This window comes from Amblyomma americanum, chromosome 1, assembly GCF_052857255.1.
Source record: "Amblyomma americanum isolate KBUSLIRL-KWMA chromosome 1, ASM5285725v1, whole genome shotgun sequence".
Taxonomy (NCBI): Eukaryota; Metazoa; Arthropoda; class Arachnida; order Ixodida; family Ixodidae; genus Amblyomma; species Amblyomma americanum.
The window spans coordinates 275918880-275943258 of record NC_135497.1 but is presented as its reverse complement, the minus strand read 5'-3'; the positions used below and the strand labels follow the sequence as shown (position 1 = coordinate 275943258).

General features: G+C 44.5%; 1 protein-coding gene across 4 annotated transcripts; it reads left to right on the top strand.

Moving 5' to 3' along the window:
- Positions 1 to 763: 763 nt before the first annotated feature.
- On the top strand, positions 764 to 20113 carry LOC144115127 (small ribosomal subunit protein RACK1-like). 4 transcript variants are annotated; one of them, XM_077649296.1, is made up of 6 exons: positions 764 to 1037; positions 3713 to 3884; positions 4133 to 4280; positions 12664 to 12867; positions 17130 to 17270; positions 19621 to 20113. In XM_077649296.1, the coding sequence occupies exons 1-6, from the start codon at positions 821 to 823 to the stop codon at positions 19798 to 19800; spliced, it is 1062 nt and encodes a 353-aa protein (XP_077505422.1). In that variant the 5' UTR covers positions 764 to 820; the 3' UTR covers positions 19801 to 20113. The 4 variants fall into 4 exon arrangements, with proteins under 4 accessions (XP_077505422.1, XP_077505424.1, XP_077505425.1 ...); XM_077649298.1 differs by lacking the exon at positions 764 to 1037 and adding an exon at positions 3051 to 3138; XM_077649297.1 differs by lacking the exon at positions 764 to 1037 and adding an exon at positions 3231 to 3560.
- Positions 20114 to 24379: the final 4266 nt, after the last annotated feature.

Here is a 24379-nt window from a genome sequence, read left to right as displayed (position 1 = left end):
TACAGCATCATCAAACCTCCCTAAACACCCTTCGGTCTAATAAAGTTTTTCCTCCGGCAAAACTCCCCCGCCTTCTTTGCCGAATCCCCACGGCCGACAAAGGAGATGGGCGCCACTGGTGCAGTCGCTGAGAACGAACCGATTCGTTTCGTCGTCGCCGCAGACGTTGCAAATACCCGACTTTATCTTATTGATTACAAATACCCTGAACAAATGCGGCAAAGAAATTATGATATTTCTGTGCGAAATTTGAACTAGAACAATTCGCCGGTTTAGCTCTGAGGTTCATTCTACGGCGCGCGTTTAATTGCGGAACACGCTCTAGACTACAGAAGTTTTGATGGCAAAGCACTCCATTTTGGTGGGCTTTTCGGGCTTGTGGTGTACGGGGTTGAAGACGGGTTCTATAACTGCCCTCTTTAAGACAGATAATAGACGACAGAGTTTCTGCAGAAAGGCGCATCAAATTCTGGCGGACTGTTTCGGCTCTGTGTTTTTCTCAGTGGGCATGCAGCTGCTTGTCTCGACGCTGGCAGGCGGCGGCGGCCCCGCCATCTTTGCGACCTCCACGGTGTACGCCTGTCCTCTTCAGAATTCCTGCACCAAGCCTGATTTATATGATGTGAAGGTTCCTCATCATGATGCTAACTTTGGGGGCATCTGTGTTCGCACGAAACCCTTACCGCAACTCTGCCGCGTTTCACCAGGGGATCCCACGTACAGAGTTGATCACACTTGTATAGAGCGCTCGGGCGGTGTGCTGCGGAGCAAATGAAGTGAAATCTTTTCGCAACTGCTGTTTGCTAGCGTTAAGGTGCTGATGCCTGTGCGGTTCACGTGTCTATTCGGCTGCTCTCCAGCGCAAGCATTTTCAGAGAAAGTCAATACCTGCTTTAGAATGTCGCTTTATTCCCCCCGGACGGCACCTCTCGAGCGCTCTAGACAAGTGTGGTCGACTCTGTACGTCGCTTCTCCGGCTTCTCCGCTGCGGGGCGGCTTGTGCCTTCCTGCGCTCGCCCTTCGGGCCACCGCTATGCGTAAGTAGCCTGTGGACCTCCCATCGTCATCCGGTACTCGTCCTGCAGCGTTCTTCGCGCGAACCTTTATCCGCGTCACTGCTGTTCATTTGGCATTCGTGTTCCTCGCTGCACGGTGGATATAACGCGTTCGTCCTTTCGCGCCACCGCTGCGCGACCATTGAGGGAGCCCACGTATTGATCAAGACACTACAGAAACCAGAAATATCGTTCATGACATCGGTGCAATGCGTAAACCGGCTGCAGGAACGAACAAGAAGACGTCAAGAAGCGCAAAATGAAGCTATACGGGCGGACAGGTGCCCACGTTCGTACATATATGCTTATATTGTGTAGTTTCTTCGTCGGAATCAAAATCCGACGACGCAATATTATCGTCAAAGGAAGCCGCTGCGGTGGCTCAGTGCTCGGCTGCTGGCCCGAAAGACGTGGATTCGATCCCTGCCATGGCGGTCGTATTTCAATGGCGGCGAAATGCTAGAGGCCCTGCTGTCCGATGTAAGTGCGTGATAAAGAGCCCCAGCTGGACGAAATTATCTGGAGCCTTCCACTACGGCGCGTTAAACCCCATAAAGCCAAACCAATCGTCAGAGCCGCTGCTGCTTGATGCATCGAAAAAATCTGCTGCAGATGTAGCAGATCGAATGTGGCGAAGCGGGATTTTTCCGAGCGCGTGCCGTCCCTGCGGCTGACGGCGCCCCGCGAGCCTGAACCTCGACTTCAAGCGCGTTTCAAAAATTGTTGTCGTATGGTAAAAAAACACAAACTACGCAAGAAACTAAAGTGGACTGCCTAAACAACCGCAGCACCGATCGGGGGCCCTTTTAGCACTGAAATCGCGTTTCGAATCCGATGGTTCCGATGCAAATGGCGTAGTAACGATAGTTAAATTAGTTATCGAAAAACACAGACTATCATAAGCTACAATTGTAATTGAGCCGCGCAGGAGAATTTTTTCAACCCGTACTGATGAATACGTGCAGAACACGCGGTATATTTTAATTAACGGCCACGCATTGCTTTGATTTTGTGATTATCAAGCAGGGGCGTAGCTATAGACCCCCCCCCCCCACACACACACAAATTTTTTGAACTCTGCATGGCCCCTCCTTTCGGCCTCTTTTTCGCCCATGCTATTTACACACCGCATCGATATATTAGAACCGAAAATAAATGTCGGTTTGTTGAAGAAAATGGGTCCTGTTCTAAAAACCATTAAGGTGAAGTTATCGTTGCGCTTCCGTTTGCATGCGCTAGACTAAAAGTGCGACTGTAACTGCAAATTCCCGCAAAACGCCAATGCAAAGATATTGTTTGAGCGCATGCCCTTTCTTTTTTTTCTTTACCGGCGACGTATAACACCCCTTGAAAAATATTTCTGGCTACGCCACTGTTACCAAGGGAAGGGAAACATGAGAGGGTAGCCGCAGATGGTTAGGGTGACGTGCAAAAGTAAAAAATGACGGATTCACAAAGGGCACAAATTTTGTGCCATATATTGTGCTAACATGAGGCGCCGAATAGTGAAGGGTTCCGGAATAATTTCGATCGCCTGGGGATATTTAACGCGCGCTGACATCGCACAGCACACGGGAGCGCCTTTGCGTTTTCCATCGAAACACGGCAGCTCTACATTATGTAGAGACGCCCTTTCCGAAATTAACCTCCTAATTAATCGGACGCTCTCCGCAACCACCGCGAGAGTAGTCCCCTCACCGCACAAGTACAGTGAACAATAAGAGGTACACTGAAACACAACGCATAGACGTCCTGAGTACGTGACCACATCCCGATGAGCAAAACTCCCTTGGACGGGCAGTATAAATTTCCTTCAGAAGGGATTTCTGAGCTCTCTGGTTGTGGGGGTCAAAGCAGCTAGGTCAATTATTGTTGGGTTCTTGAAAAATCATTTAATTCGGAACTTTATCGACAGCTGTCTTCAGATCAGTGCAGTGGCAGCGATCACTGCAGTTGATCTATGCGAGAAGAGATACGCACGCTTGATGTAGAAAATCGTATCTTGGGTAACATTCCTCCGACCACTACTAGCAAATCAAAATTTCCCGCGGAGTTTGGTGCGGCCGCTAGCACCGCAGGCTAGGTAGGCGCTCTAGTGTTCTTGTATTATGCGGGATCATATATAGGAACACATTATTCTAGGCCATATCAACCATATGCCTAGGCCATGGCGGTGGCGAACCACTGGCCCATGCTGTTCGCACTACTCGTACAACTGGCCCAACCGCCCACCTGGCAACCATCTTCCTCCACCGTCGTCACCTGCGTCATATGTCTTAACATGGCGGTAGTCTCGGCGGCCGAGAGCTGCGGAATAGTTTAGAAAGTGCTGGTGCGGCTTTCGCGCCTATAGTTCAGCCTGCACATCCCTTTGAATCTCGGTCTTGTCTAACGTTATGACTGAGCAACTACATTTACGAGGCACCCTGCGGGGCCATAATGGATGGGTGACGCAAATCGCTTCCAATCCAAAGTTCCCCGATACGCTCCTTTCATCATCTCGAGGTGTGGTAACTTATTTGCTTTGGAATGTGATCTAATTAACACAGATAGTCCTGATACGATGGAGGTCTTCAGCAGTTTTATCGGCATGTGTGGACCTCATGGAAGTACTTGATGCGTGTAGGTAGCTGCTACAGTTTTATTGCTGTTTGCAGATAAAACATTGATCCTCTGGAAACTTACCCGTGACGATATCAATTACGGTATCCCAAGAAAGCGGTTGAAAGGGCACGGCCATTTTGTCACCGACGTTGTAATGTCCTGTGATGGTCAGTACGCACTCTCCAGCTCGTGGGATAAAACTCTGCGCCTTTGGGATCTCGCCGTGTAAGTGAGCCACGTGACTAATGTTTTCTATCGCATTCTTTGCCTGCTAAAACTTCTTTTTGGGCGAGTTGGTGCATAAAGATTTAGTAAAAAGTTATAGCGCAAACGTAGACAACCACATGAAGACGCACACAATACAGAAGCGCTCGTGTTTGTGTGCCGACTCCCTGCAGTTGTCTGTGCTCTATAACTTTTTACTAAATCATTAATCCACTAGCCACCGTGAACGCCTGCGTATGCTCTTGCAGGGGGTCTGCTACCCGTCGCTTCGAAGGTCACGAAAAAGATGTCCTCAGCACAGCGTTTTCAGCAGACAATCGACAGATTGTGTCAGGATCAAGGGACAAAACAATCAAACTTTGGAACACCTTGGCAGAGTGCAAGTATACCATCAAGGTAAAATTGAGTGCCACCATTCTGCCTTATTCATTGCATTAGCAGCAGATTCACGCTGAGGATTACAGCTAAATTCTTTATTTATTTGCATTGCATTTAGTTGCATGGTGAAGCACATTCCGTTGTAGTGTTATGTATAACCAGATGTATAATCCTTATTAATACATGAGGATGCTCAAATATTATGAAGGACTATACATCGGCATTCTTATCTGCATAAATTTGTCAGGTTTTGACCATCACTTGTGTTTGTAGCTCAGCTGGTTGCATGTATGCTTTGTGAATTGTGGCGTTTTGGAGAGCAGGTATTTTTAGTGACGATATCATGTTAGCCTGTTTCATAAAAAGTTGCTGCAGTGCCCTTCCTGGCATGAATTTGTTACTACATCCTGTTTCACAGTTGCTTCCCCATCTGGTTTTCTAATGACCTGGCTGCTGCATCCTATTGCTGTTGTGCCTTCCCCTGCAATACACTTTAACAAGTGAGTGCACTTGCATTCCCTCTAATGCTATGATGCATGAAGTTCCTTGATGTGAACATGCCTGCTGGTTTTAGCATTTCTCCAAAAGGATCAGAGAGCCCTAGCTGAAAAGCTGTATTGTGTCTATAGAATAGATAGCTTGCACCTGATGTCATAGGCACCATGATGGTGAACCACGCAGAACTTCGACAGGGCAGGTCAGAGCAGGTTTCGTTGAGTGGATAACGGTTTCGATGAGTGGAAATGAGCACCTTCTTGCAGTTCTCCTGGTTCACCATGGCAGTTGCTGTGACGTCCGCGCAAGCTGTGTGTATAAACTGCTTTAGTAGGGAGGGAAGTGGTCGCAGTGTGGGTGAAAAGGCTGGCATGTCACCATTGTTTTGTTGCTGGTGTGTGTGAAAGAAGAGCAGTGGGCTCTGCTCATCCTATGCTGGAGTCAGAAATCAACTAAAGTTTGTGCTTTCATCATCTTCTAATTGAGGTTGATTCTATGACCACACATGAGCCTTGAGCTGTACTGCATTTGTATGCCACTCACTAAGACCCCCCCCCCCCCCCCCCTCCAAAGAAAAAAAAATCTAATGAAGTAGCTGCCTTTCAGGTTTCTGATTTGCTGCTCGGTTCATATTTCCATAACCTGCAACCTGCATGTATAAGCGTGCTGCAGTTATTTTCTTCAGGCGATGTCGTCATAAATGCCCATACCAAGCCTGGATAAACATTAGGCTTTGTTCCTCTGTGTCCAGTGTACAGTGTAACTGTTGGGCAGTTGTCATAGCACTTCTAGTCAGAACATGTGTTAGTCCAGCAGTAGTTGATTTTGTTTAAAGGCAGTAAATTCCTGGCACAAATGTGGTGAATGGAAGCATGAGAGATAAACACTATGCTTTTAAATTTTATTTAACCATTCACCAGCAGAGAACCATTTTAGTTTAATAATCCTAGGGGAGTTCCCTAGTATGAAGTAGCTTTCAATTAAAGAGAACGGTTAACGTTCACCAGAGCGCAGTTATACAGCTACAGAGGAAATATGTAAAACTATCTCATATCCTCTGATTTGAAAAAAAAATGTGAATCCTCTTGAACTTGAAACCGCTGCCCCTTCAAGAGAGTCATTCTACTGACCAAGTTAATCAGAACAAATAGCATTTGGCAGGGTGTTGCTGAATGGATCAACAGTTCAAAGTGGCAACTATATAAGTCTGATATGGTGAGGAAATTCCAGAAGGGAGAGTAGATTTCAATCAAGGGAGTAATGTCTCATTAAAGTTCACTCAAGCATGATTATGTTGATATAGAGCAAAGCTCTAGTATTTCTTATATCTTTGTTGCTAAAAAAAAAGTAAAAGAAAAGTGAAAAAAAAAAGAGGCTGCATTCGTGACCATTGCTTCTCTGTCGTAGTCACTGTAATAATTAAGCTGCCACGATGGCTAGCAGTTCTGTAAGGTTAAATTGGTCAGTGACTCTTCACTGTGGAGCTTTATGCAAGCTATATAGCTTTCCTTTTAGCTCCTTGCCCGGACTTTGATGTAGATAATACGTAATTACTCCAAAGAGAATGATTTATCTACCACTTGAGTTGCGATGGTTAGTCGATAAAAGTTGTGCAGAAAGCACTTAATCACTCTGCAAGCCAACTGAAGAGAATGGTTTACCTGCCACTTGAGTTATTATGTTATATTCAATAAAAATGATGCTGAAAGCACTTAACCACTCTGCAAGCTAACAGAGTATGACTAATTGACTAGTAGTAGACTAAAATTTCACTTGGGAGCCGTGGTAAGAATGCAGAACATGTTTTACGGACATGACATGCATCATGTGGAAGAAAATCTGAGAGTGAGGAAGTGTGTACTGAATTGTATTTGCATTTCCCATTTTCCCGTGTGCAAATATGAATTTTGTTAAGCAGCCCTCTGTAAGCATGTGCCACTGCCACATCCAGTCCGATTGGGATGAGATTATGTGGTTTTACCCATCGGGTAACATCAAAAAAAAAAAAGAGATATTCTGCTACTGTGACCCATGTTGTGCTACTGTAACCCGTGTTGCATACGTTGACCCGCTTTGGCGGGGCGCTAGCTGTGTATGCACAGTTGGCCTCGAGGAGCGCACACCTGCCATTGCGAAGGTGCAGCTGCGTCTCCAGGAAGTGGATCATGGTAGCAGAACACGGATTATGCTACGTATCGACCTCTTTTTTTCTCTTTTACGCATTGATTTTCTTTTCAAACATAGTTACTGGGCATGGCAAAAGATGGTGCACTGTGGCGTGTCATTTTTTTGCCATATACCACATCGTTGTAGAAGGTGCACTGTTGTGTAAGACGCACCAACGAAAAATTCAGAAAAAAAACACGACTTATACTCTGGAAAATATGGTAACACGTAATACTTCACCCTATGACAATTGTAGTATTGCATCCATGCTGGAAACAGCATCACCATATAGGGCCTATTATTGGCTAAAATGGCCATATTTAATAAATGTTTTGTCGATACAATACCAGACTGTCAAACCATTGAACTATCTAAGTGACAACTATCCAAACACAGCAGACAGTTATGTCCATGAGTGAACATTTCCCCACAGTGGCTGAGGCCAGGCTAGACTCTAGGTACCTCTACTTCAGTAAGATGGTGGCTTCCCAGATGAGAGGGATGTGATGTTGTCCTTGTCTGATAGTGAATAGGACAGGCTGTTAGTGATGCCAAGGAGGCACAAGTGAAGCTTATTTAAAGAAATCAAAACAATGCTGACAGAAAGGTAAAAAGAGCTGACGTTTCAGTTTCGACGGAGGAGCCTTGTTCATAGTGAAGGCAAAATGAAATGATGTCGCTTAAGTGGGGATGCGGGTCTCAGAACAATTTTTTATTTGAAGTAGGATTCTTAATAAAATCACTCTAAGGGTGTTTTTTTATGGAGAGTCCAAATATGCAGTTAGTCTGAGTGGCACAATTAGAGTTTGAGTTATAAGCAGTTTTGTGATTTTACCCCAGTAGTTTAAAGGCCCCGTTACCACAAAATCCGTTGTTAGCATCGGCGTCGGCGTTGTGAGCGAAAAATCACGGGCGTGGCTCTTGCAGGTGGTCCTCAGAGAGCAACCTACGAGACAGGTGGGCCACCTAGGTCGCATGACCTTGCGTCGTCATCACAACCTGCCCATGGAATAGTGAGCAAACTGCCCACCGTGGCAGGTAGCAGTTAAATTAATTAATGGTCGCTCGGGAAGAAAAACCTGGGTTGCACAAGGCCCACCACTGGGAGCACCTGCCATAGCAGGGCAGTGGCACATCGCTTAACTGCTGCACCACTGCACCAGAACGGGTATGAGGACCAGATGTGGCAGTAATTTAATGTGACAAAATTACTTTTCTCGGTAATTTTAACCTAATTCATTGCTTTTCTTGGCTCGTAATTTAGTAATGTAATAAAATTACTTTGGAGCAGTAATTAATTACTAGTGAATTTACTTTTCATGACTAATGAGTCTGTGCTCCTTGTATTTGCCATGCTTTCGCCTCGCGTCTACAAAGCAAGAATAAATTACGGAAAGCACTTAAGATCGCTTCCATGCTTTGAAGGCAAAAACATTCATTTTTACATTCATTTTTTAATTTATACTTTTTCCGTCTTTTCGAATGACGCACCTACTCATTAGCATAGGAAATGTATACACTAAATTCACCTTTATTCGCAAAGAAGCAACTTGGTTTGTGGTTTTGTGGCCCATGGGTTCTGTGCTCGCTTTGCAACCTGCAGGTCCTTGTTTCAATTCTCCGCACCTTTGGTAGAAACTTTTTTTTTTTTTTTGCTGATGACGTCATTGGGGTTTTTGTGGACCTCTTTTTCCTGGATGCTGACAATGACGACAGGTTCCATTGCTAATGAGCCATATAAGGTTTTTGCTTTAAAAACGTGTGACCAGATATAGCCAGCACTCTAGCGAAAGCAGCGCATGCGGATGAGAGACAATGTGCGCACGGGCATCAGCACCGCCTTGGTGAAGAGTCTGCATAGTAGTCCTATGACTGCTATGAACAGAAAGATTGAAACTCTCTGGTAGATCAGAATATACAAAAACACACATTTTAAATATTTGGTAATTTTAAGGTTAATTTATTTTCCAATTATCAGCATAACGATTTACTTTATTTTCATCAAGTTTTGTTTTTTACAAAATTGTAAATTACAGTGTAATGTTTTCATATCAAGTGCATATTATAGGAATAGGTAGTTATATAGCCTCATTTTTTATGTTGGATGTTATTGTAACTTCGTATTATTTTCAACAAAAAATGATACTAAAAAGAACCTTCGGAAGACTTCCATTTTTCTCATAGTAAGGAAAGAGTTAAACTTGATTTGAATGCTCACCACAACCTCCTTTACTGATCACATGCATTATAATATGAATGTCAAGTTAATTTCAGGACCCCTTAAAAATATTTATGAGCCAACCAAACACAACAAGCAGGGAATTTCTGTGCTTCTACTGCACTTTAGCTTTTATGGTTTGTTGCACAAAGTGGAAATGCAGCTTGCATTCTTTTGAGGGCGAAGGGAAAAGAGATTATTCGATTCAAAAGAAATGGCAAAGGCTGAATATGGCACTCATAATTTTTCTGCTTTTGTTCTGCGCTCAAGTAATATTCTTTTGGAATTGGCACATTTACGGTGCTTTGCTCATAAGGCATTTCTTATAACCAGCAAAAGCACTTTTCTGGGACATTTAAACACCAATAAAGGCATATGCCCCACCTGTGCCATTTTGGCTGTTTGAAGATTGAAGTTCATAGTTCTTCAGCGCAACGGCACGTTTTTAGCCAAGGAAAAGAAGACAGAAGACAGAAAAGAAGAAGGACGAACAAGGACGAACACAGCGCTGACTTACAACTGTTTATTCAGAGTCACACACACAGCTTAAATACTCTCAGACCAGCGCAGGCGCACACCGTAAAAGAACCAAAAAAGGGGAAAAATAGGAAAAACAATCTCATCATATCTTTATCGCAGAAACTTTGACAGGAACGCCTTTTCTGTATTATACAGAATGACTGAGGTATCGCTGACACACTCTGACCCAGCTTTTTTAATATAGTATGCCTCTATCGTTTCACGGGTTGTTTTTAATTTGCTTCTGCTTAGAATCCTCACTGCCGAAAACATCGGTGTGCAATCTTTGCAAGTTGCGCAGTGCTCAACAAGGTTAGCACCTTCCCTATTCCTTAAATCTCTTTCATGTTCCCTGAGACGGTCGTTGACGCAGCGCCCCGTTTGCCCTATGTAGGACTTGCCACACGTCAAGGGAATTTCGTACACAACGCCTGTGGCGCATTCCGCAAAGCGGTTCCCGTGCCTCTTTTTACACCCAGGTTTCTTGTCATCACCTGTGATGCGTCGGGCCAACTGGCCTAGCTTCCGAGGGGCTGAAGTATTTAAGCTGTGTGTGTGACTCTGAATAAACAGTTGTAAGTCAGCGCTGTGTTCGTCCTTGTTCGTCCTTCTTCTTTTCTGTCTTCTGTCTTCTTTTCCTTGGCTAAAAACGTGCCGTTGCGCTGAAGAACTATGAACTTCAATCAACAATACCAACTAGCCCAAGAACTAACTCTACTGAAGAATATTTAAGCCGTCCTGTGATTACAGTGTATTTAATATTAATAGGCTGCTATTTCATTCGTAATTTGGAAATCTTAATGGATATCTATGCGTCTCTAGTAATGGTGACCTGATATGTAGCAAATTATGAGTGAGCTCAGAGGCTTTTAAGCATTTCTGTTTAGGCTTTGTTGATGCTTTCTTTCTTTCTTTCTGGTGCTTATACTCCGTTAGTGCATGTGAGGAAGTTTCTTCTCTAGTTCTACTTGTTCTCTGTGCCCTTTTTGCTGTAGTGAATACATTTGTATGTGTTTTATGTTACCTTTTTGGGATTAACTTGGTAATGAATTAAAGCCTTATGAAGCTCACAGAAAAGAGGCGTTCACTACAGCAAAAAAGCTTTCATATGTCACAATTTATTAGTAGGAAGCCATGTGTTAAATTTTTCATTCCTTTTACTCGCCGTGGTGGCAGAGTGGTTTTGGCATTCGGCTGCTGATCCCAAGGTCACAAGTTCGATCCCGGCTGTGGCAACCATATTTCGATGGAAGCAAAATACAAAAATGCCTGCATGCTGTGCGATGCCAGCAGGTGGTGTCTAAAAAACCCCAGATGATCTAAATTAATCTGAACCCCTCCACTACGCATCTCTAATAGCCTAAGTGTTGCTTCAGGATGTTAATCCCACAATTAATATTTCATTTTTTTCTGTTATGCATATGCCCTGCCTGTTTAATGTTGTGAGGACCACCATCCTGCCATTTTACTGTAGTGCATTGAGAGTAGACTTCTTTAACACTAACAGTAATAGTGTGGACAATACAAAAGTAACTTGCACAACCAAAGCTTAGAAACCTTTCTTGTAAAGGAATACCTTTTTTTATTTCTGTAGTTGTTGAAGAACAGCATTTTTGGGCTCTAATAGAGTACGGGGTAACATTTGAGTTAATTTTTTTTTATTCTGTTCACACGTATATAGCCGGGGGAAAAAGTAGAGTCAGGGGCAAAAGTCTAGACTGCTTGATCTGTAAATGAAACAGGTAGCTCTACTATTAGCCTCCAGCTGGAGTTCATACTTGTGAAGGTGAAAGAAAAGACTTGTCTTTTACCTCTGCAAGTGTGGTCTCCAACCTGTGGCTAATATTAGAGCTATCGGCTTCATTTGTGTATCATGTGGTCTAGAGACTTTTGTCCCCGACTGTACCTTTTGAGAACAAGTACAGAGCACCTTTTACACCTTTTATAGCATATTATATGAATAGTATGCAGTACTTATTTTATTCATGTTGGCTCAGTGGCTGTGGTACTTGGTTGCTGATCCCAAGGTCAGCAAATCATATCCCAGCCACCGTGGCCACATTTTGATCGAAGCAAAATGCATAAATGACCGTGTGCCATGCAGTGTCAATGCATCTTAAGGAACCTCTAGTTGATTGATTTTTATCTGCAGCCCTTCACTACGGTGTCTCTCGAATTCCACATGCAGCTTTGGGATGTTAAACCCCACATACAACACCATTATTTTATTTATTGTGAACTGCCAACAGTACAGTTGACTGCTAGGGCAGACTAACAGGGAACAGAAACGCAAAGCACAAAAGTAGCAAGATGCAGTCCTACATGACCAGTTAGAACTAACCATGAGAGATGTGTAGAATTGCATTACTGAGGCAATCTGGCATTTTTGAAACGACAGTTACAAGAAGCCTTTATTGTTATCTAATAATCGTGGAGAAGAAATGCGCATTAAACGTTGCAGTTAAGTTGGGTTAAGGTTAAGTTATGCTTGCATTTCAACGACCTTAACGTGTATATACGATTATATGTTATATGGTTGGCATGATAGCAATATATACTTTATAAATAATTTAACTAGTTATTTTCTTTTTAATGTTTTATTAAAAATGGTGCCAAAGAAAGTGAAAAAGCAACCAAGCTCTTCCCGGGTGCTTGCCTTTTTTTGGTGCTGGTACGAGTGTTAAGATATCTGTTGATTTTCATGAGAGTGATTACCGTACCAATAAATGAATGTGGTTGCTGTATGCCAGCCTTCACTTGAAAAACATTCCTTTCTTTCATGGGTTCCTGATAATGCTTGCTGAGAAAATTGGTGAAAGATGATAGTAGCCAGTTATGTGTGGCTGTGTTCCTTTGTTATGCCTGTTTCAGTTCGTAATAACTTGCTTCATACTTGGCCAGTACCCTAGTGTAGCTTTTGAAAAGCCTCACACAGCATGCCTTTAATAAGATGTATAGCCAGTTGTAGCTAGCCTACACAGAGTTGTGTGTGTGTTTTTTCAGGATAGTCAGCATGAAGATTGGGTGTCTTGTGTACGCTTCTCACCTACACCTGGGGACCCCACGGTTGTCTCCTGTGGCTGGGACTGGAAAGTGAAGGTGTGGAATCTAGCAAACTGCAGGATGCGTGCTGAGTACAGCCATTGTGGCTACCTCAATACTGTCACTGTGTCTCCTGATGGTACACTTTGCGCTTCAGGTGGCAAGGTGAGTGCCTGTAGCTGCTGCCTTGTGTAAGTTTACTGTCAAGCCATGAGCAGTTTATTTAGTATAGAACGTTGTGGTCTGTGTGCAGTGTTCATGTGTGCACAGGAGCCGTGACCCGAGCGGCGCTCCACGGAATCCACAAAATTAAGTAGTAGTGGCTACCCCTAGAATTTGGTGGATTCCATGGAGCGCTGCTCGTTGCAGCCGGTGAAGCCGGATGGTGATCATGTGCCACTATACCTTATGTACCTGGCATAAGTTAAGCGGTGGGACATGTCCTGAGTGCATACGATGTGCACGTTGCCCACATTCCCGCCCGCAACAAGTTGCGGCGCGAACTAGTGAAAGTCAAAGACAAACTAAGAAAAGAAAGATTTCCAGGTGTCGTGCACAAGATATCCCGCGCTGGGTGCGATTTTTTTTTACTTAGACGAGAGCAGGAATTTTGAAAGGCAATTAAAAGAGCACGTGAAGGATCTGAAAAACAAAGTTGTTTCTAGCATGCTTGCTGAGCATGCCGTATCGGCAGAACATCAAATCTGCTGGGAAGAGGCTTTCGTCATCGCCAAGAAGTGGCCTTTCATGGCAATACCTTAAGTCACTGGTGATTTGGTATACAAAGAAAGCACTTAATTGCAATGGATGTAATCTACCATCAACGTATGCAAGATGTCTTGAATGACTATTGAAACATATTTAAAGGGACACTGAGGAGAACTCTATCAGATTTTTTTTGTTAGCAAAATCTGATAGTTCAGCATTTCATGGCTTTGTTGCCGCTTGTCCGAGAGCGAAAGATGCATTTATTTCAAGGAAATTTGGATTTGAAGTTGAAAAAGTTTTTCCCGTCGCTCCGATTCAAACTCGAGAACTGTTATGACGTCACGGAGAACTCCTATGACATCATAGGACGGGGTGACGTGAAACGCGACATAAACGCAGACTCCGTGATTTCTGGTGGCTAGTGGTGCAGTCTAGCAGCTGCCGAAATGAAGGCTACCGCCGCCGCACGTTGAAGGCATCTATCGGGGGTCGCTACTGTCGCTTCGTTTACATTTGCACCGGTGTCTTGCCAGCGTTACGATGGATCCCGAACCCTACGACGTAGTTCTAGCAAAAACTCCGGCCTGCATTTCAGCGACCTCAGCCCCACAAAGAATGCGATGCTTTTGAGGGAGCACGGTTAGGTTAGGCGCCGGCGAGTCGTTTCCCCCTTCCGCTGTGAGCAGCCGTTGCAAGCTAAATATCATAACCCCAGTGCGGGGAGTCGTGAGGGGCCAGGACAAGGTTGACACGTCGCACCCATCGGAGGCTGGCCGGGGCTTTGGGGCCAACGGATTGTGATTCCTTGAACGGCGCGGTTGCACAGTGCAGCAGGCGGCGTTGAGGTCTCTCACGGTTGCAAGGGCCAGGTGATTTATTTGTTTTTTTGCCACGAAAAACGGATGGGTGCTCAAGGGCGCTCGCGTTTAAAGTTGGCGGCTTGAAAGTAAAGTCGACGCACAACGCTTTAATGGCTTCCGCGCGTTTCCGGAGGTACGGGGTCCACTGGATTGGGCTCTCTCGCCCACTTGCATGTACCGTCAGATGTTTACTGTGAATGGATTAAATTAGCGAGAGCTCGAAAAGAACGGCTCCGCCCAACTGCCGAAGCTATTGAATTACGTCACAATGCGCACCTCGCCGCGGAGCCGAATCAGTCTGGCCGGGCCAGCGGCGGCTGGCGCACTCGGAGCGAAGTAGAGACATGCTCCAAGTTTCCGTCAGTGCGGTCAGAGTGCGCCGAAGCCGCCGAACGCGTCGACGGTCAAGCGCAGGTGGAGTATAGAGGGCCTCGCTTTGGCTGACGTGACGTCGCCAAGCAGCGCGCGCCCGCGCGTTACGCCGGAGCATAAACGCGCCTTAACAGAGCCTGCGCTTAACCGCTAACTAACGTATTCGGTGGTGGCATCAATGGGAGCCACTGAAACCCCGCCCACTCACTGAATAAAAAAAAAAATCCTGTGCCGAGGCTCGGAATCGAACCAGGACCTTTGGCATTTGAGGCGGAGACGCTACACCCCGCCACAACGGCTCAAGGTATTACCATCAATAAAGGCGCATCTAGTGAATGCACTCCTCCGATGCAGAAACCTCCGCGCTTTCGCTACGTATATCTTCACCTAACAGAGCTAGGCCATCAGCAATTTTTCTTAACTGCCATGTACCTTGTCTCCCGTCCCTAATAAACAATTTCCGTTAAGTAGTTTGAAGTTGACTGGCACAGCCGGGAATGTTTCGCCGGGCGAGCGTGCGAAGACACAAGTGCTCTTTATACTGCGAACTGCCTTGTACGATCACCGACCATCGTGCCATCATAGTTTTTCGTCGACCGTGGCGATCACCTGACAAGCCTTAACAGGCTCCTTCAAAGGTTAACCAGCACTTGAAGGGGCACTTGGAGTTCCTCTGCTGTTTGACGCTTGTAAATCGAGGCGCGTCAAAAACAAAACCATGGGGCACGCAAAGCTCATAGACGTGAAGTGCCATAGTAAATCGAAACTCTCCTGGCCGCCTGTGGTGCCGCCAAGCAATGGTTTTCTTTGCTTCCGAAATTCACGTTGTCTTTTGTCTGCCTTCTTTGTCTGATAAAAGTGCACTATCGGTTTTAAAACAAAACTTACTTCATTATTGAACCGCGCAACCTTCCTTTGTCAGCCTCAGAGATTCGCATCCCCATGTAGGAAGGAAAATTCCTCCAAGGTGGCGTCTCTTGTCCTATGACGTCACCACTTGCGAGATTGGCCTGTGGTGGCGATACCTGTATTTTGGTTTATTTTCTACCTTACAAGAGCTTTGTTTTTAGTAAGAGCGGCGTTTTTGTGATCAGGAGCTGGTATTCTATCGATACAAGCCAACTTCAATTTCTCCTCAGTGTCCCTTTAAACTGCGCTTCTTAAGCTTATTACACAGTGAACAAGGCTTTCGTATGGAAGCTGAAACGTAGTCATCTACTGACCGAAACCTTTGGTCGGTGTTAACCTTTCACTGTGCAAAATGAACTCATTCCCTGACCAGAAGAGATTTTGCCATACTTTAGATTTCATTATGCGTGACTTGGTAAAACAGCTGAAGCTGCAGATTAAGTGTTCACAAAGTTTTCTCATATGCTTAGCACAGTGGGTTGCTGGAACGTTAGATTTTGTACAGGAAGTATTTAATGTATGCTACATCAAGGTAAACCTGGTGGAGGCGAGTGTGGTCATGCCTATCCAGATTACGTGCCTATGTTGAAGTTGCTGCTTGGGTCAGTGCACTGAAGGGGACCGTATTGACAGTCCGGGTCTCACCACAGAGTGCGTTGTGAGTGCTGCACAACTCTCACTCAATCACTTCGAGAGAAAAGGACAGGGTTCTTCTTAGGGATCTGCAGGCAACCAGTGTAGCACAACGCTGTGGTGTAGTCCACAGGCATCAGTGTGTAGTCTGTTAATGTCAACAGTAAGTGAAGTCATCATGCACACAGGTGCATGATGACTTCACTTACTGCAGTGCAGTTTGAGAATTAGGGAAGGTAACTCACGTTGTACATCGTCTCTTTGGAATACAGGCAAAAGCTGCTTGCAGAGCAACCAGTTCTGTAGCAGCAGGTGATGACCGGTGAATGAGGCATATACTTCCCCTCATGCTTACAGGCACTTCAGGCGATAGGGTTTCATGGCGACGCCGAATTAAATTTTCTTTTGTGCAGCTTCGCTTAGCACACTGATACATTTTATTTGTCACTTGTTGCTTCAATTATGCCTAATTGCAGTTGCATTTTTTTTTATTGAAGATAGCAGGGGTGGATTTACAGGCAAATCTTAAAGGGGATCATTTCTTGGAACCCGGTTGGAGGAGTGCAACTTGCCCCATGTATTCCTTGAATTCTCTTCCTTGAGATGTGTGTGTGGGGGGTCAGTGTGGTTTTTTCAAGGAACATTTTTCGTTTGGAGGTGGGGGGAACTTTTAAATTCACATTTGAAAGTAGCTATATTATGTCACCAGGTTTGAGATGGAGGGAACAGTATCATAAGGAAAGTAAAAAGTTTCAGCCTTGTTATTGACAGGTGATATTGCTATTACTTGCTTAAAGAGGCCTGCCCAGTGATGACAGCATGTAACGGAGCATTTTATGTCGACTGACCAATGTGTCCTGCAATGCTGAGTGCTCATTGTCAGCTTGGTTTGTTGTAAGTTTGCCTGGAGTATGAAAAATCACTTGCTCACCCATGACTGTCCAGGACTGCAAAGCCAACCTGTGGGACTTGGAGAAGAGTGAGCTCAAGTGTGTTCGTGACAACCAGGACATAATTAATGCATTGTGCTATAGTCCAAGCAGATATTGGCTTTGTGTAGCCACGGGGCCTGCCATAAAGATTTGGGTAAGCATTCTGTTTGCTTGTGCAGGATCAATCACAAGACGTGCTCTAAGAGATCAAACTGTGGAGCCTGTTACTTTGCCATCATCAGTTAATGAGACAAAGTTTAGCTTTGAATTTTTTGTGTTGCCTGTTGTAAACAACCCTGGTTAAAATCATTGTGGATACATTGGGCCTCATATGCATAGCAGCACTGCAGTAACATTAAACTGCTTGCCCCCCCCCCCGGCCACGCCTTTTTTTTGCTGTTTTGTACATGCATCAGTGAGTACTTTAGTTGCACATGATGCTTCTTTCAAAAGAAACTGTATTTGTAGATGTTCTGTACTGACTTGTACTGACGTGCTATGAAAGCAAGCATATGTGTGATGTACTTGTTGGCGGTAACAGAGTTGGTGGCGTTTTTGTGCACTATCTGGAATATTGACTTTATCACTCTGTACTGCACTGCAGAGGAAGCCTGCACAGGACTATGAGTAGGGCACACAAAGACCAAGAGCAGAATGATGGTCATACTTTTGATTTGCATCAATCTGGAGTCGTTTGGATCAACGAGAGAAAGCATGTAACAGAATTGCACATGGCAAAACCTCCCACACGTTAATGCATGCTCAGGCTGCCATGTCACTACTGCCAGTACCACCACTGCTTCGTGTTTTCGTACCTAGTCCTGTATCAGTTTGCCTCTCTCTTTTTTTTTGCTGCCTTACCCAAGATATCTATAGCAACTGCACAGCTACCTTAGTCCTCCATAAAGTCAGCAATAAAATTCCAATAAGGAAGGGTGTCAGGCAGGGAGACATGATCTTGCCAATGCTATTTACCGCCTGTTTACAGGAGGTATTCCGAGGCCTGAATAGGGAACAGCTGGGGATAAGAGTTAATGAAGAATACCTAAATAATCTGCGATTTGCTGATGAAATTGCCTTGCTGAGTCACTCAGGAGATGAACTGCAAATCATGATCAATGAGTTAGACGGACAGAGCAGAGTGCTCGGTTTAAAAATTAACATGCAGAAAACCAAAGTAATGTTCAGCAGTCTAGCATGGGAACAGCAGTTCACAATTGCTAGTGAGGTGCTGGAAGTGTTAAAGGAATACTTAGGGCAGGTAGTGACCACTGATCCGGATCATGAGAGGGAATTAACTAGGAAGAATAACAATGGGGTGGAGCGAATATGGCAGGCTCTTTCAGATCATGAATGGCAGTTTACCAATGTCCATCAAGAGAAAAGTATACAACAGCTGTATCTTACCGGTACTCGCCTAAGGGGCAGAAACGTGGAGGCTAATGAAAAGGGTTCAGCTTAAGTTAAGGACAATGCTACGAGCTATGGAAAGAAAAATGATAGGTGTAATGTTAAGACACCGGAAGTGGGCAGAGTGGGTGAGGGAACAAATGCGGGTTAACGATATCCTAGTCGAAATTGAGAGGAAGCGATGGGCTTGGGCAGGGCATGTAATGCGAAGGCAAGATAACCGCTGGTCCTTAAGGGTAACAGAGTGCATTCCAATAGAAGGCAAGCGTAGCAGGAGGCGGCAGAAAGTTAGGTGGGCGGATGAGATTAAGAAGTTTGCGCCATATGGTGGGCACAGCTGGCAAAGGACAGGGTTAATTGGAGAGACATGGGAGAAGCCTTTGCCCTGCAGTGGGCATAGTCAGGCTGATGATGATGATTATGACCCCGTGCAGCTCTGGCATTGCCTTCCCTTTCTCAACATCCCGTGTGCCACATTCTACAGCGTGTTTCACTCTTACCTCTTTCCTTTCCATCTTCATTGACCCCCCCCCCCCCCCCCCCTTCCGTTGAAGTTGGCTTCTTTTCAAGCTCACCAGTCATGTGGTTGAGGTTGCTGCAGCATTCTTGGAGTGCAACAAAAAATCCACTACATTCATATCTTGGTCCCAGATATAACATGAGCTCTGTTCTCAAGATGGTTTGAGGAAAAAGCTTCCATTATATAAGTGCAGATATGGTATGCAATAGGGAGGTCTTATGTCTGCCACGTGATAGGTGTGGTGTTTTTGCTAATTTATTGAAGCGTAATGTCTGCTAGGAATAAGGCCCGAGTTACCACTTTCCTTTTCTTAGGCCCAGCGTTGTGCATTTGACAGAAAGCAATACGAGTTCGATGCAAGTGTCTTTTTTGTGACTTGCGCCACTTTTTGAGATATATGCCAACTTGGGCATGGCTGCTGAGGCAAAGATAGGGAGAATGTTTAATTGATAATTAAGCTTGGAAGTGATCCCTTTTAAGAGAGGATAATCATGTAAGTGTAGGGGACTTCTGTTTGTACTCCATTTGAAACTGTGGTTAAGTAACTATGGCATACTTGGTGTCTCCCCTATAGAACTTGGAAGACAACAGCCAGGTGGATGAACTATGTCCTGAAGTGATGACACCAAATGCCAAGACAGAACTGCCACAGTGCATCTCGTTAGCATGGTCAGCTGATGGTCAAACGCTCTTTGCTGGCTATACTGACAGTCTCATAAGAGTCTGGCAAGTCTCGATAGGTGTTGCTCATTGAGCATTTGCTTGCTGTATTGTGTGTTCTGTGAATTCAGAAGGACTTTGATTTGAGAAGACTGGCTATGAACAAATTCTTGATTCTCGTTGTGACAAAGATAAGTCTGAAAAAAATTTTATGCTATTTATCTTCTGCAGCCTGTTTTTATTGAAGGCAAATGGTTTAGCTGACTGAATCCTAGTAGATTTAAATTCTGATGTGCCATTCTGCTCCTTACACTTGACTCTTTCTGTGTGTTAGTGTGCCCTGATTTTTCAAAATTCCTGTTTGGTATATTAGTATGCAGTGTTTCAAATAAATCTGCATAACTTCATTTTTGTGAGCGTTTCATTCTTTGGGAATTCTGCAGTTTATGAAAGTGCAGTGGTTTTGAGTGCAGTGTAGTAGCTGTTTTTTTTTGTGTGTGCAAAAAAAAAGGGCTGTTTTATGAACATAGTGCCAGCTTCTCATCAGAAACAAGTTGTTTATTGAAACAAAAGCAGTTTGCTGAAGCAAGTGTGACATTAGTAATAATTTTCAAAGGGTGCACTTTTTCGGGCAACTCTAAAATAAAAACAGTGCTTTCTGTAATCCTGTGCTTAAATCAATTTTTATAGCTTGGTAGACAAGCTATGTCCCACCTGAGTGTAGCAACATTGAGAGTGCTACACTGCTCATATGTGGCCATGTTCCTCTGCCCCGCAGTTTTCATAATAATGTTTGATGCGTAGCACAAGGCACTACGATGGGCTGCCTCTAGATGCACGTACAAACTGACGAGCTCAGGGAAGCACCTCCTGAAATACCCCAGGTTGCGGAAGGCAAGAGAAATAACTGGTGAGGGGGCGGCTATGATGGCTTCCAACGTACTGTGTGCCTTCCCCTAAAAGTCGAGGAGAGAGGAAATTTTTGCTTGTGAAAACTAGCTGGCTAGCCTGCGAGAAACTGGCTTGGTGAGGGCATGGTAGTGAAAAGTGTGGGGATAAAAGATTAAATTTTTTTATTAGAGCGAAAGCTCTACTCCTCCCGTACAAAGCTGAAGGTCATGTGGCTATGAAATTCGACCTCTAAACCAGGAGGAGTGGAGGCTTGGCTCTGATGCCATGCCACACGACTCGCTGCAGCTGCCTATGCGGATCCGACGGCACTTTCGCTATTGCCGGAAATTGTGCGATGCGCCGTTCGGCATATAAAATCCTGAGGTGTGTGCTTACCTTCACACAAAGCCATGGAAGAGCAACGTGCCGGAACTAGTGCTTCGAGGATTTATTGTCGCCGTCAAGCGGAATCTGATGATCTTTACGATATGGAAAGGCGTCAGATTATATAGCCATGCTTAAAAGACCTTCGCTCGTCTTACTGGGTTCAGCCGGGTTGAACCAGAGCTAAATTTTTTTTTCGGCATTGAGGAATGAAATTCGGCGTACTTATTGGGATGTCCACTGAATGCTTAAATACAAAAATTTCACTGCAATATCTAAGTAGTTTTTACATAGATTTTTATTTTCTTCATTGCTATACCAGACTTGCCATCTATATTGCTATACCGAACATGGTAGGAGTCTGCAGTCACACTCAGGGACTCTGGAACTTCTTTCTGAGTGGGGGGGGGGGGTGGTGACCTAGAGCTTATTTTATTATTTATTTAATGCTTATTTACGCAATAAATTTTATTTTTTGTTTGCTTTTATTTTTCAATGTTCAAAGATTGATGCAAACTGTCACGTTGTGGTGATGACACCCCAGCAGTCGGGAAGACAACAAAAAGGCTTCCAAAAGAAACTGTTTAAGGGGCTGACTCGCGCCCAATAAGAACTGAATGACTCGGCGGCGGCGATAGCCACAAGCGTGCTCGGAGGTCATTGAAATGAATGCCTGCAGTTCTTGGCCGCGCTCAATTTAAAGCTGGCAAGGAGCCTTCTAGGTAAAGAACCAAAAGCAACTACAGCAATCTGGAAAAATGTGCAAGCATTTGCACGTGGCCACGATTATTAGAGATAGGTCTGGTCGCATCTTGCATTACAAAACAAAATGTGCTGCCTTGTGCCGGCGGTTTTGAGTGCGAACGAACAAACGGTGCAAATGTTCATGGCAACGAATTGAAATGGGAAGCTTTATAGATGGGAAGCTTTACGCACAAGGAGTGGTCAATTGCATAAAAAAGTTTGTGCAGTTTTTTAAATTCTGCTAATCATGATCATGTACACAGGTCAGACAGTCAACTTCTGTTGGGACATGACTGGTTTAGGTTACTCATATATGAAATACTTTACATCCGGCTACGAAGCCAAGTAGCTCAGCCCCATTGTGATTTGCATTAAAAGAGTCCTAGAACTGAAGTGTTGCAATTGTCTGAAATCTGGTCCAAGTGCAAGCAGTTGGAAACTCGGGGAGAGGGCTGCCCCCTCTGGAAAAATGTTGGGGGGGTCGACCGACCCCCTACCCCCCTGTTCCAGGCTCCCTGGTCACACTTCAGTTTTACCCAAAGGAATAAATAGTTGATGCAATAAAGTTCTCCAAATATTTTTAGTACCCTGAATTTTTTCTACACGATGTTTTATCTACAATTGCATAATGCACTTATTATGTGTAAGTTTACATCTAGTCTAACGGTAGAGGGCATGGTCTGCATTTTATGTGAGCAACAGAACTGTTGCTGAACCGTTACGGTAGCTGGAACATGACCTTTTTTCGCAACACTAGTGATAGTTTCGCATCAGTGTCCTTGCGTGTGGTGTAGAAACATACTCAACGTATTGTTCCAAGTCTGTAATGAGTAAAAAAGCGCTTTATTTACAGGCGGCAAAGAGGTGGAGCCTGCTGGTCTGCAGAGGAGTGTATTGTAACAGACAATGCGTCTAGTGCATAACTGTGCTAATCAAACAGTGCCAACGTCTTGCCACAACCCTGGCTTCTGTACCTTGTTTTCTCCATTGACCAAGTTTAGCTCCTAACAATTCTTATAAACTGCCGCCGCAGTGGCTCAGTGGTTATGGCGCTCAGCTGCTGACCTGAAGGACGCGGGTTCAATCCTGGCCGCGGCAGTCGCATTTCGATGGAGGCAAAATGCTATAGGCCCGTATATTGTGCAGTGTCGGTGCATGTTAAAAAATCCCAGGTAGACAAAATTATCCGGAGCCCTCCACAACGGTGTCCCTCATAGCCAGAGTTGCTTTGGGACCTCTTGACTGTAAAACTGTAACAATTCTTAAAAATGTGTTGGGAGCTTTGATATAGCCTGCAATTTCTATGGGTCACCAGTGGCCCATGCTGAATGGACATGGTAGGGAAAGAGGAACTCTGAAGTGGTGCACGCACAGAAATTTTGTATTTGGTGCTGGCTTCTCTTGTAGCCAACAGTAAAGCTTGTACATCAACTCTGAGAGTGACAGTGAGCACACCGATGAACAAGCAAATGCTGCTTAAATGCAAACGAGTTCAGCTGTTTGATTAGCGTCCATTGTACTATTAGTGCACAAGCACTCATACGTTCGTCAGAAGAGAAGAAGCTTGCTTGTGCATCACTCGTTGCCATAGCAACTGTGACGCTTGGCAAGAATTTGGCCTGGGCCACCCCCGAAATTTGACCTTGTACGATTTGGCCCAAAATCGATGCCCAACCATAATTAAGTATACATGATGGAAGCCAACAGTCACCGAAACCAAAGAGCATATGTTTTCTTTTTAATTTGTGGTGAAAATCAATGTGAGATTAATAGGGTTATTATATTTAAAGATGGTCAGAAAGCAGAAGAAAAACAACCACATGCCACCGGTGGGATCCAAACCCACGATCACCGAATTCTACCAGTTTGGCCCCATCCGGTGGAATGTGGTTGCTTTTTCTTCTGCTTTCTAATCAGTTATCTTTAAAAATAATCACCCTATTAATGTCCCGCTGATGAACATCTCAAATTAAAAAAAAATTCTGAGGGCACTTGGAGGAATGCAAAAGCATGGGTTTTGAGGAAAGGAAACATTTTTGAGGAAAGAAAACGGCACAGCGGCTCTCAGATCTTGACATCTCTGTGGACACCTCAACCCCGCCTTAAACTTTTGTGACCAATGACTCAGCACTTTTTGTGATCCATTTTGTGTCCATGACTTTGATGACCACAATTCAATTCCTTCCTCAGACAACAACTCTGGTCATGACCACATTGATCACGATTCTGGTGATCATTCATGACTTCGGACTCATGACTGAATTAAAGTGACTCACATGACAATGATCTGACTATTTGTATACCAATTGTCATACACGTTCAGTCATGACTACTACACACTAGCTTATGACCTTGTATCGTGTGCCAGATTTTGCTTCCACATTTTGCGGATATGTCAGCTGCCAACATAGCCTATTAATGCATTCGCATTAATAACACATCCCCTGTGCACCTTGGTTTGGGTAACTTTTGGCTTCAGTCACGTTTCATAACAAGCCCCTCTTTTCCATTCACGTTTGTTCAGTAGTTGAGCGTGCCTGACACGACGGCGACCTCCAAATTTGGCCTGGGCCATTGCCAAAATTTGGCCCAGGTCTCCCCCGAAATTTGACCTTGGCTGATTTGAACCAAAGTCGATGTCCAACCATAATTGA

Coding starts and splice junctions, on each gene's coding strand:
- LOC144115127 (XM_077649296.1), top strand. CDS start 821: ATGCCTGTGCGGTTCACGTGTCTATTCGGCTGCTCTCCAGCGCAAGCA. Junction 1,038..3,712: donor CCTTCGGGCCACCGCTATGC/GTAAGTAGCCTG, acceptor TGCTGTTTGCAG/ATAAAACATTGATCCTCTGG. Junction 4,281..12,663: donor AGTGCAAGTATACCATCAAG/GTAAAATTGAGT, acceptor GTGTTTTTTCAG/GATAGTCAGCATGAAGATTG.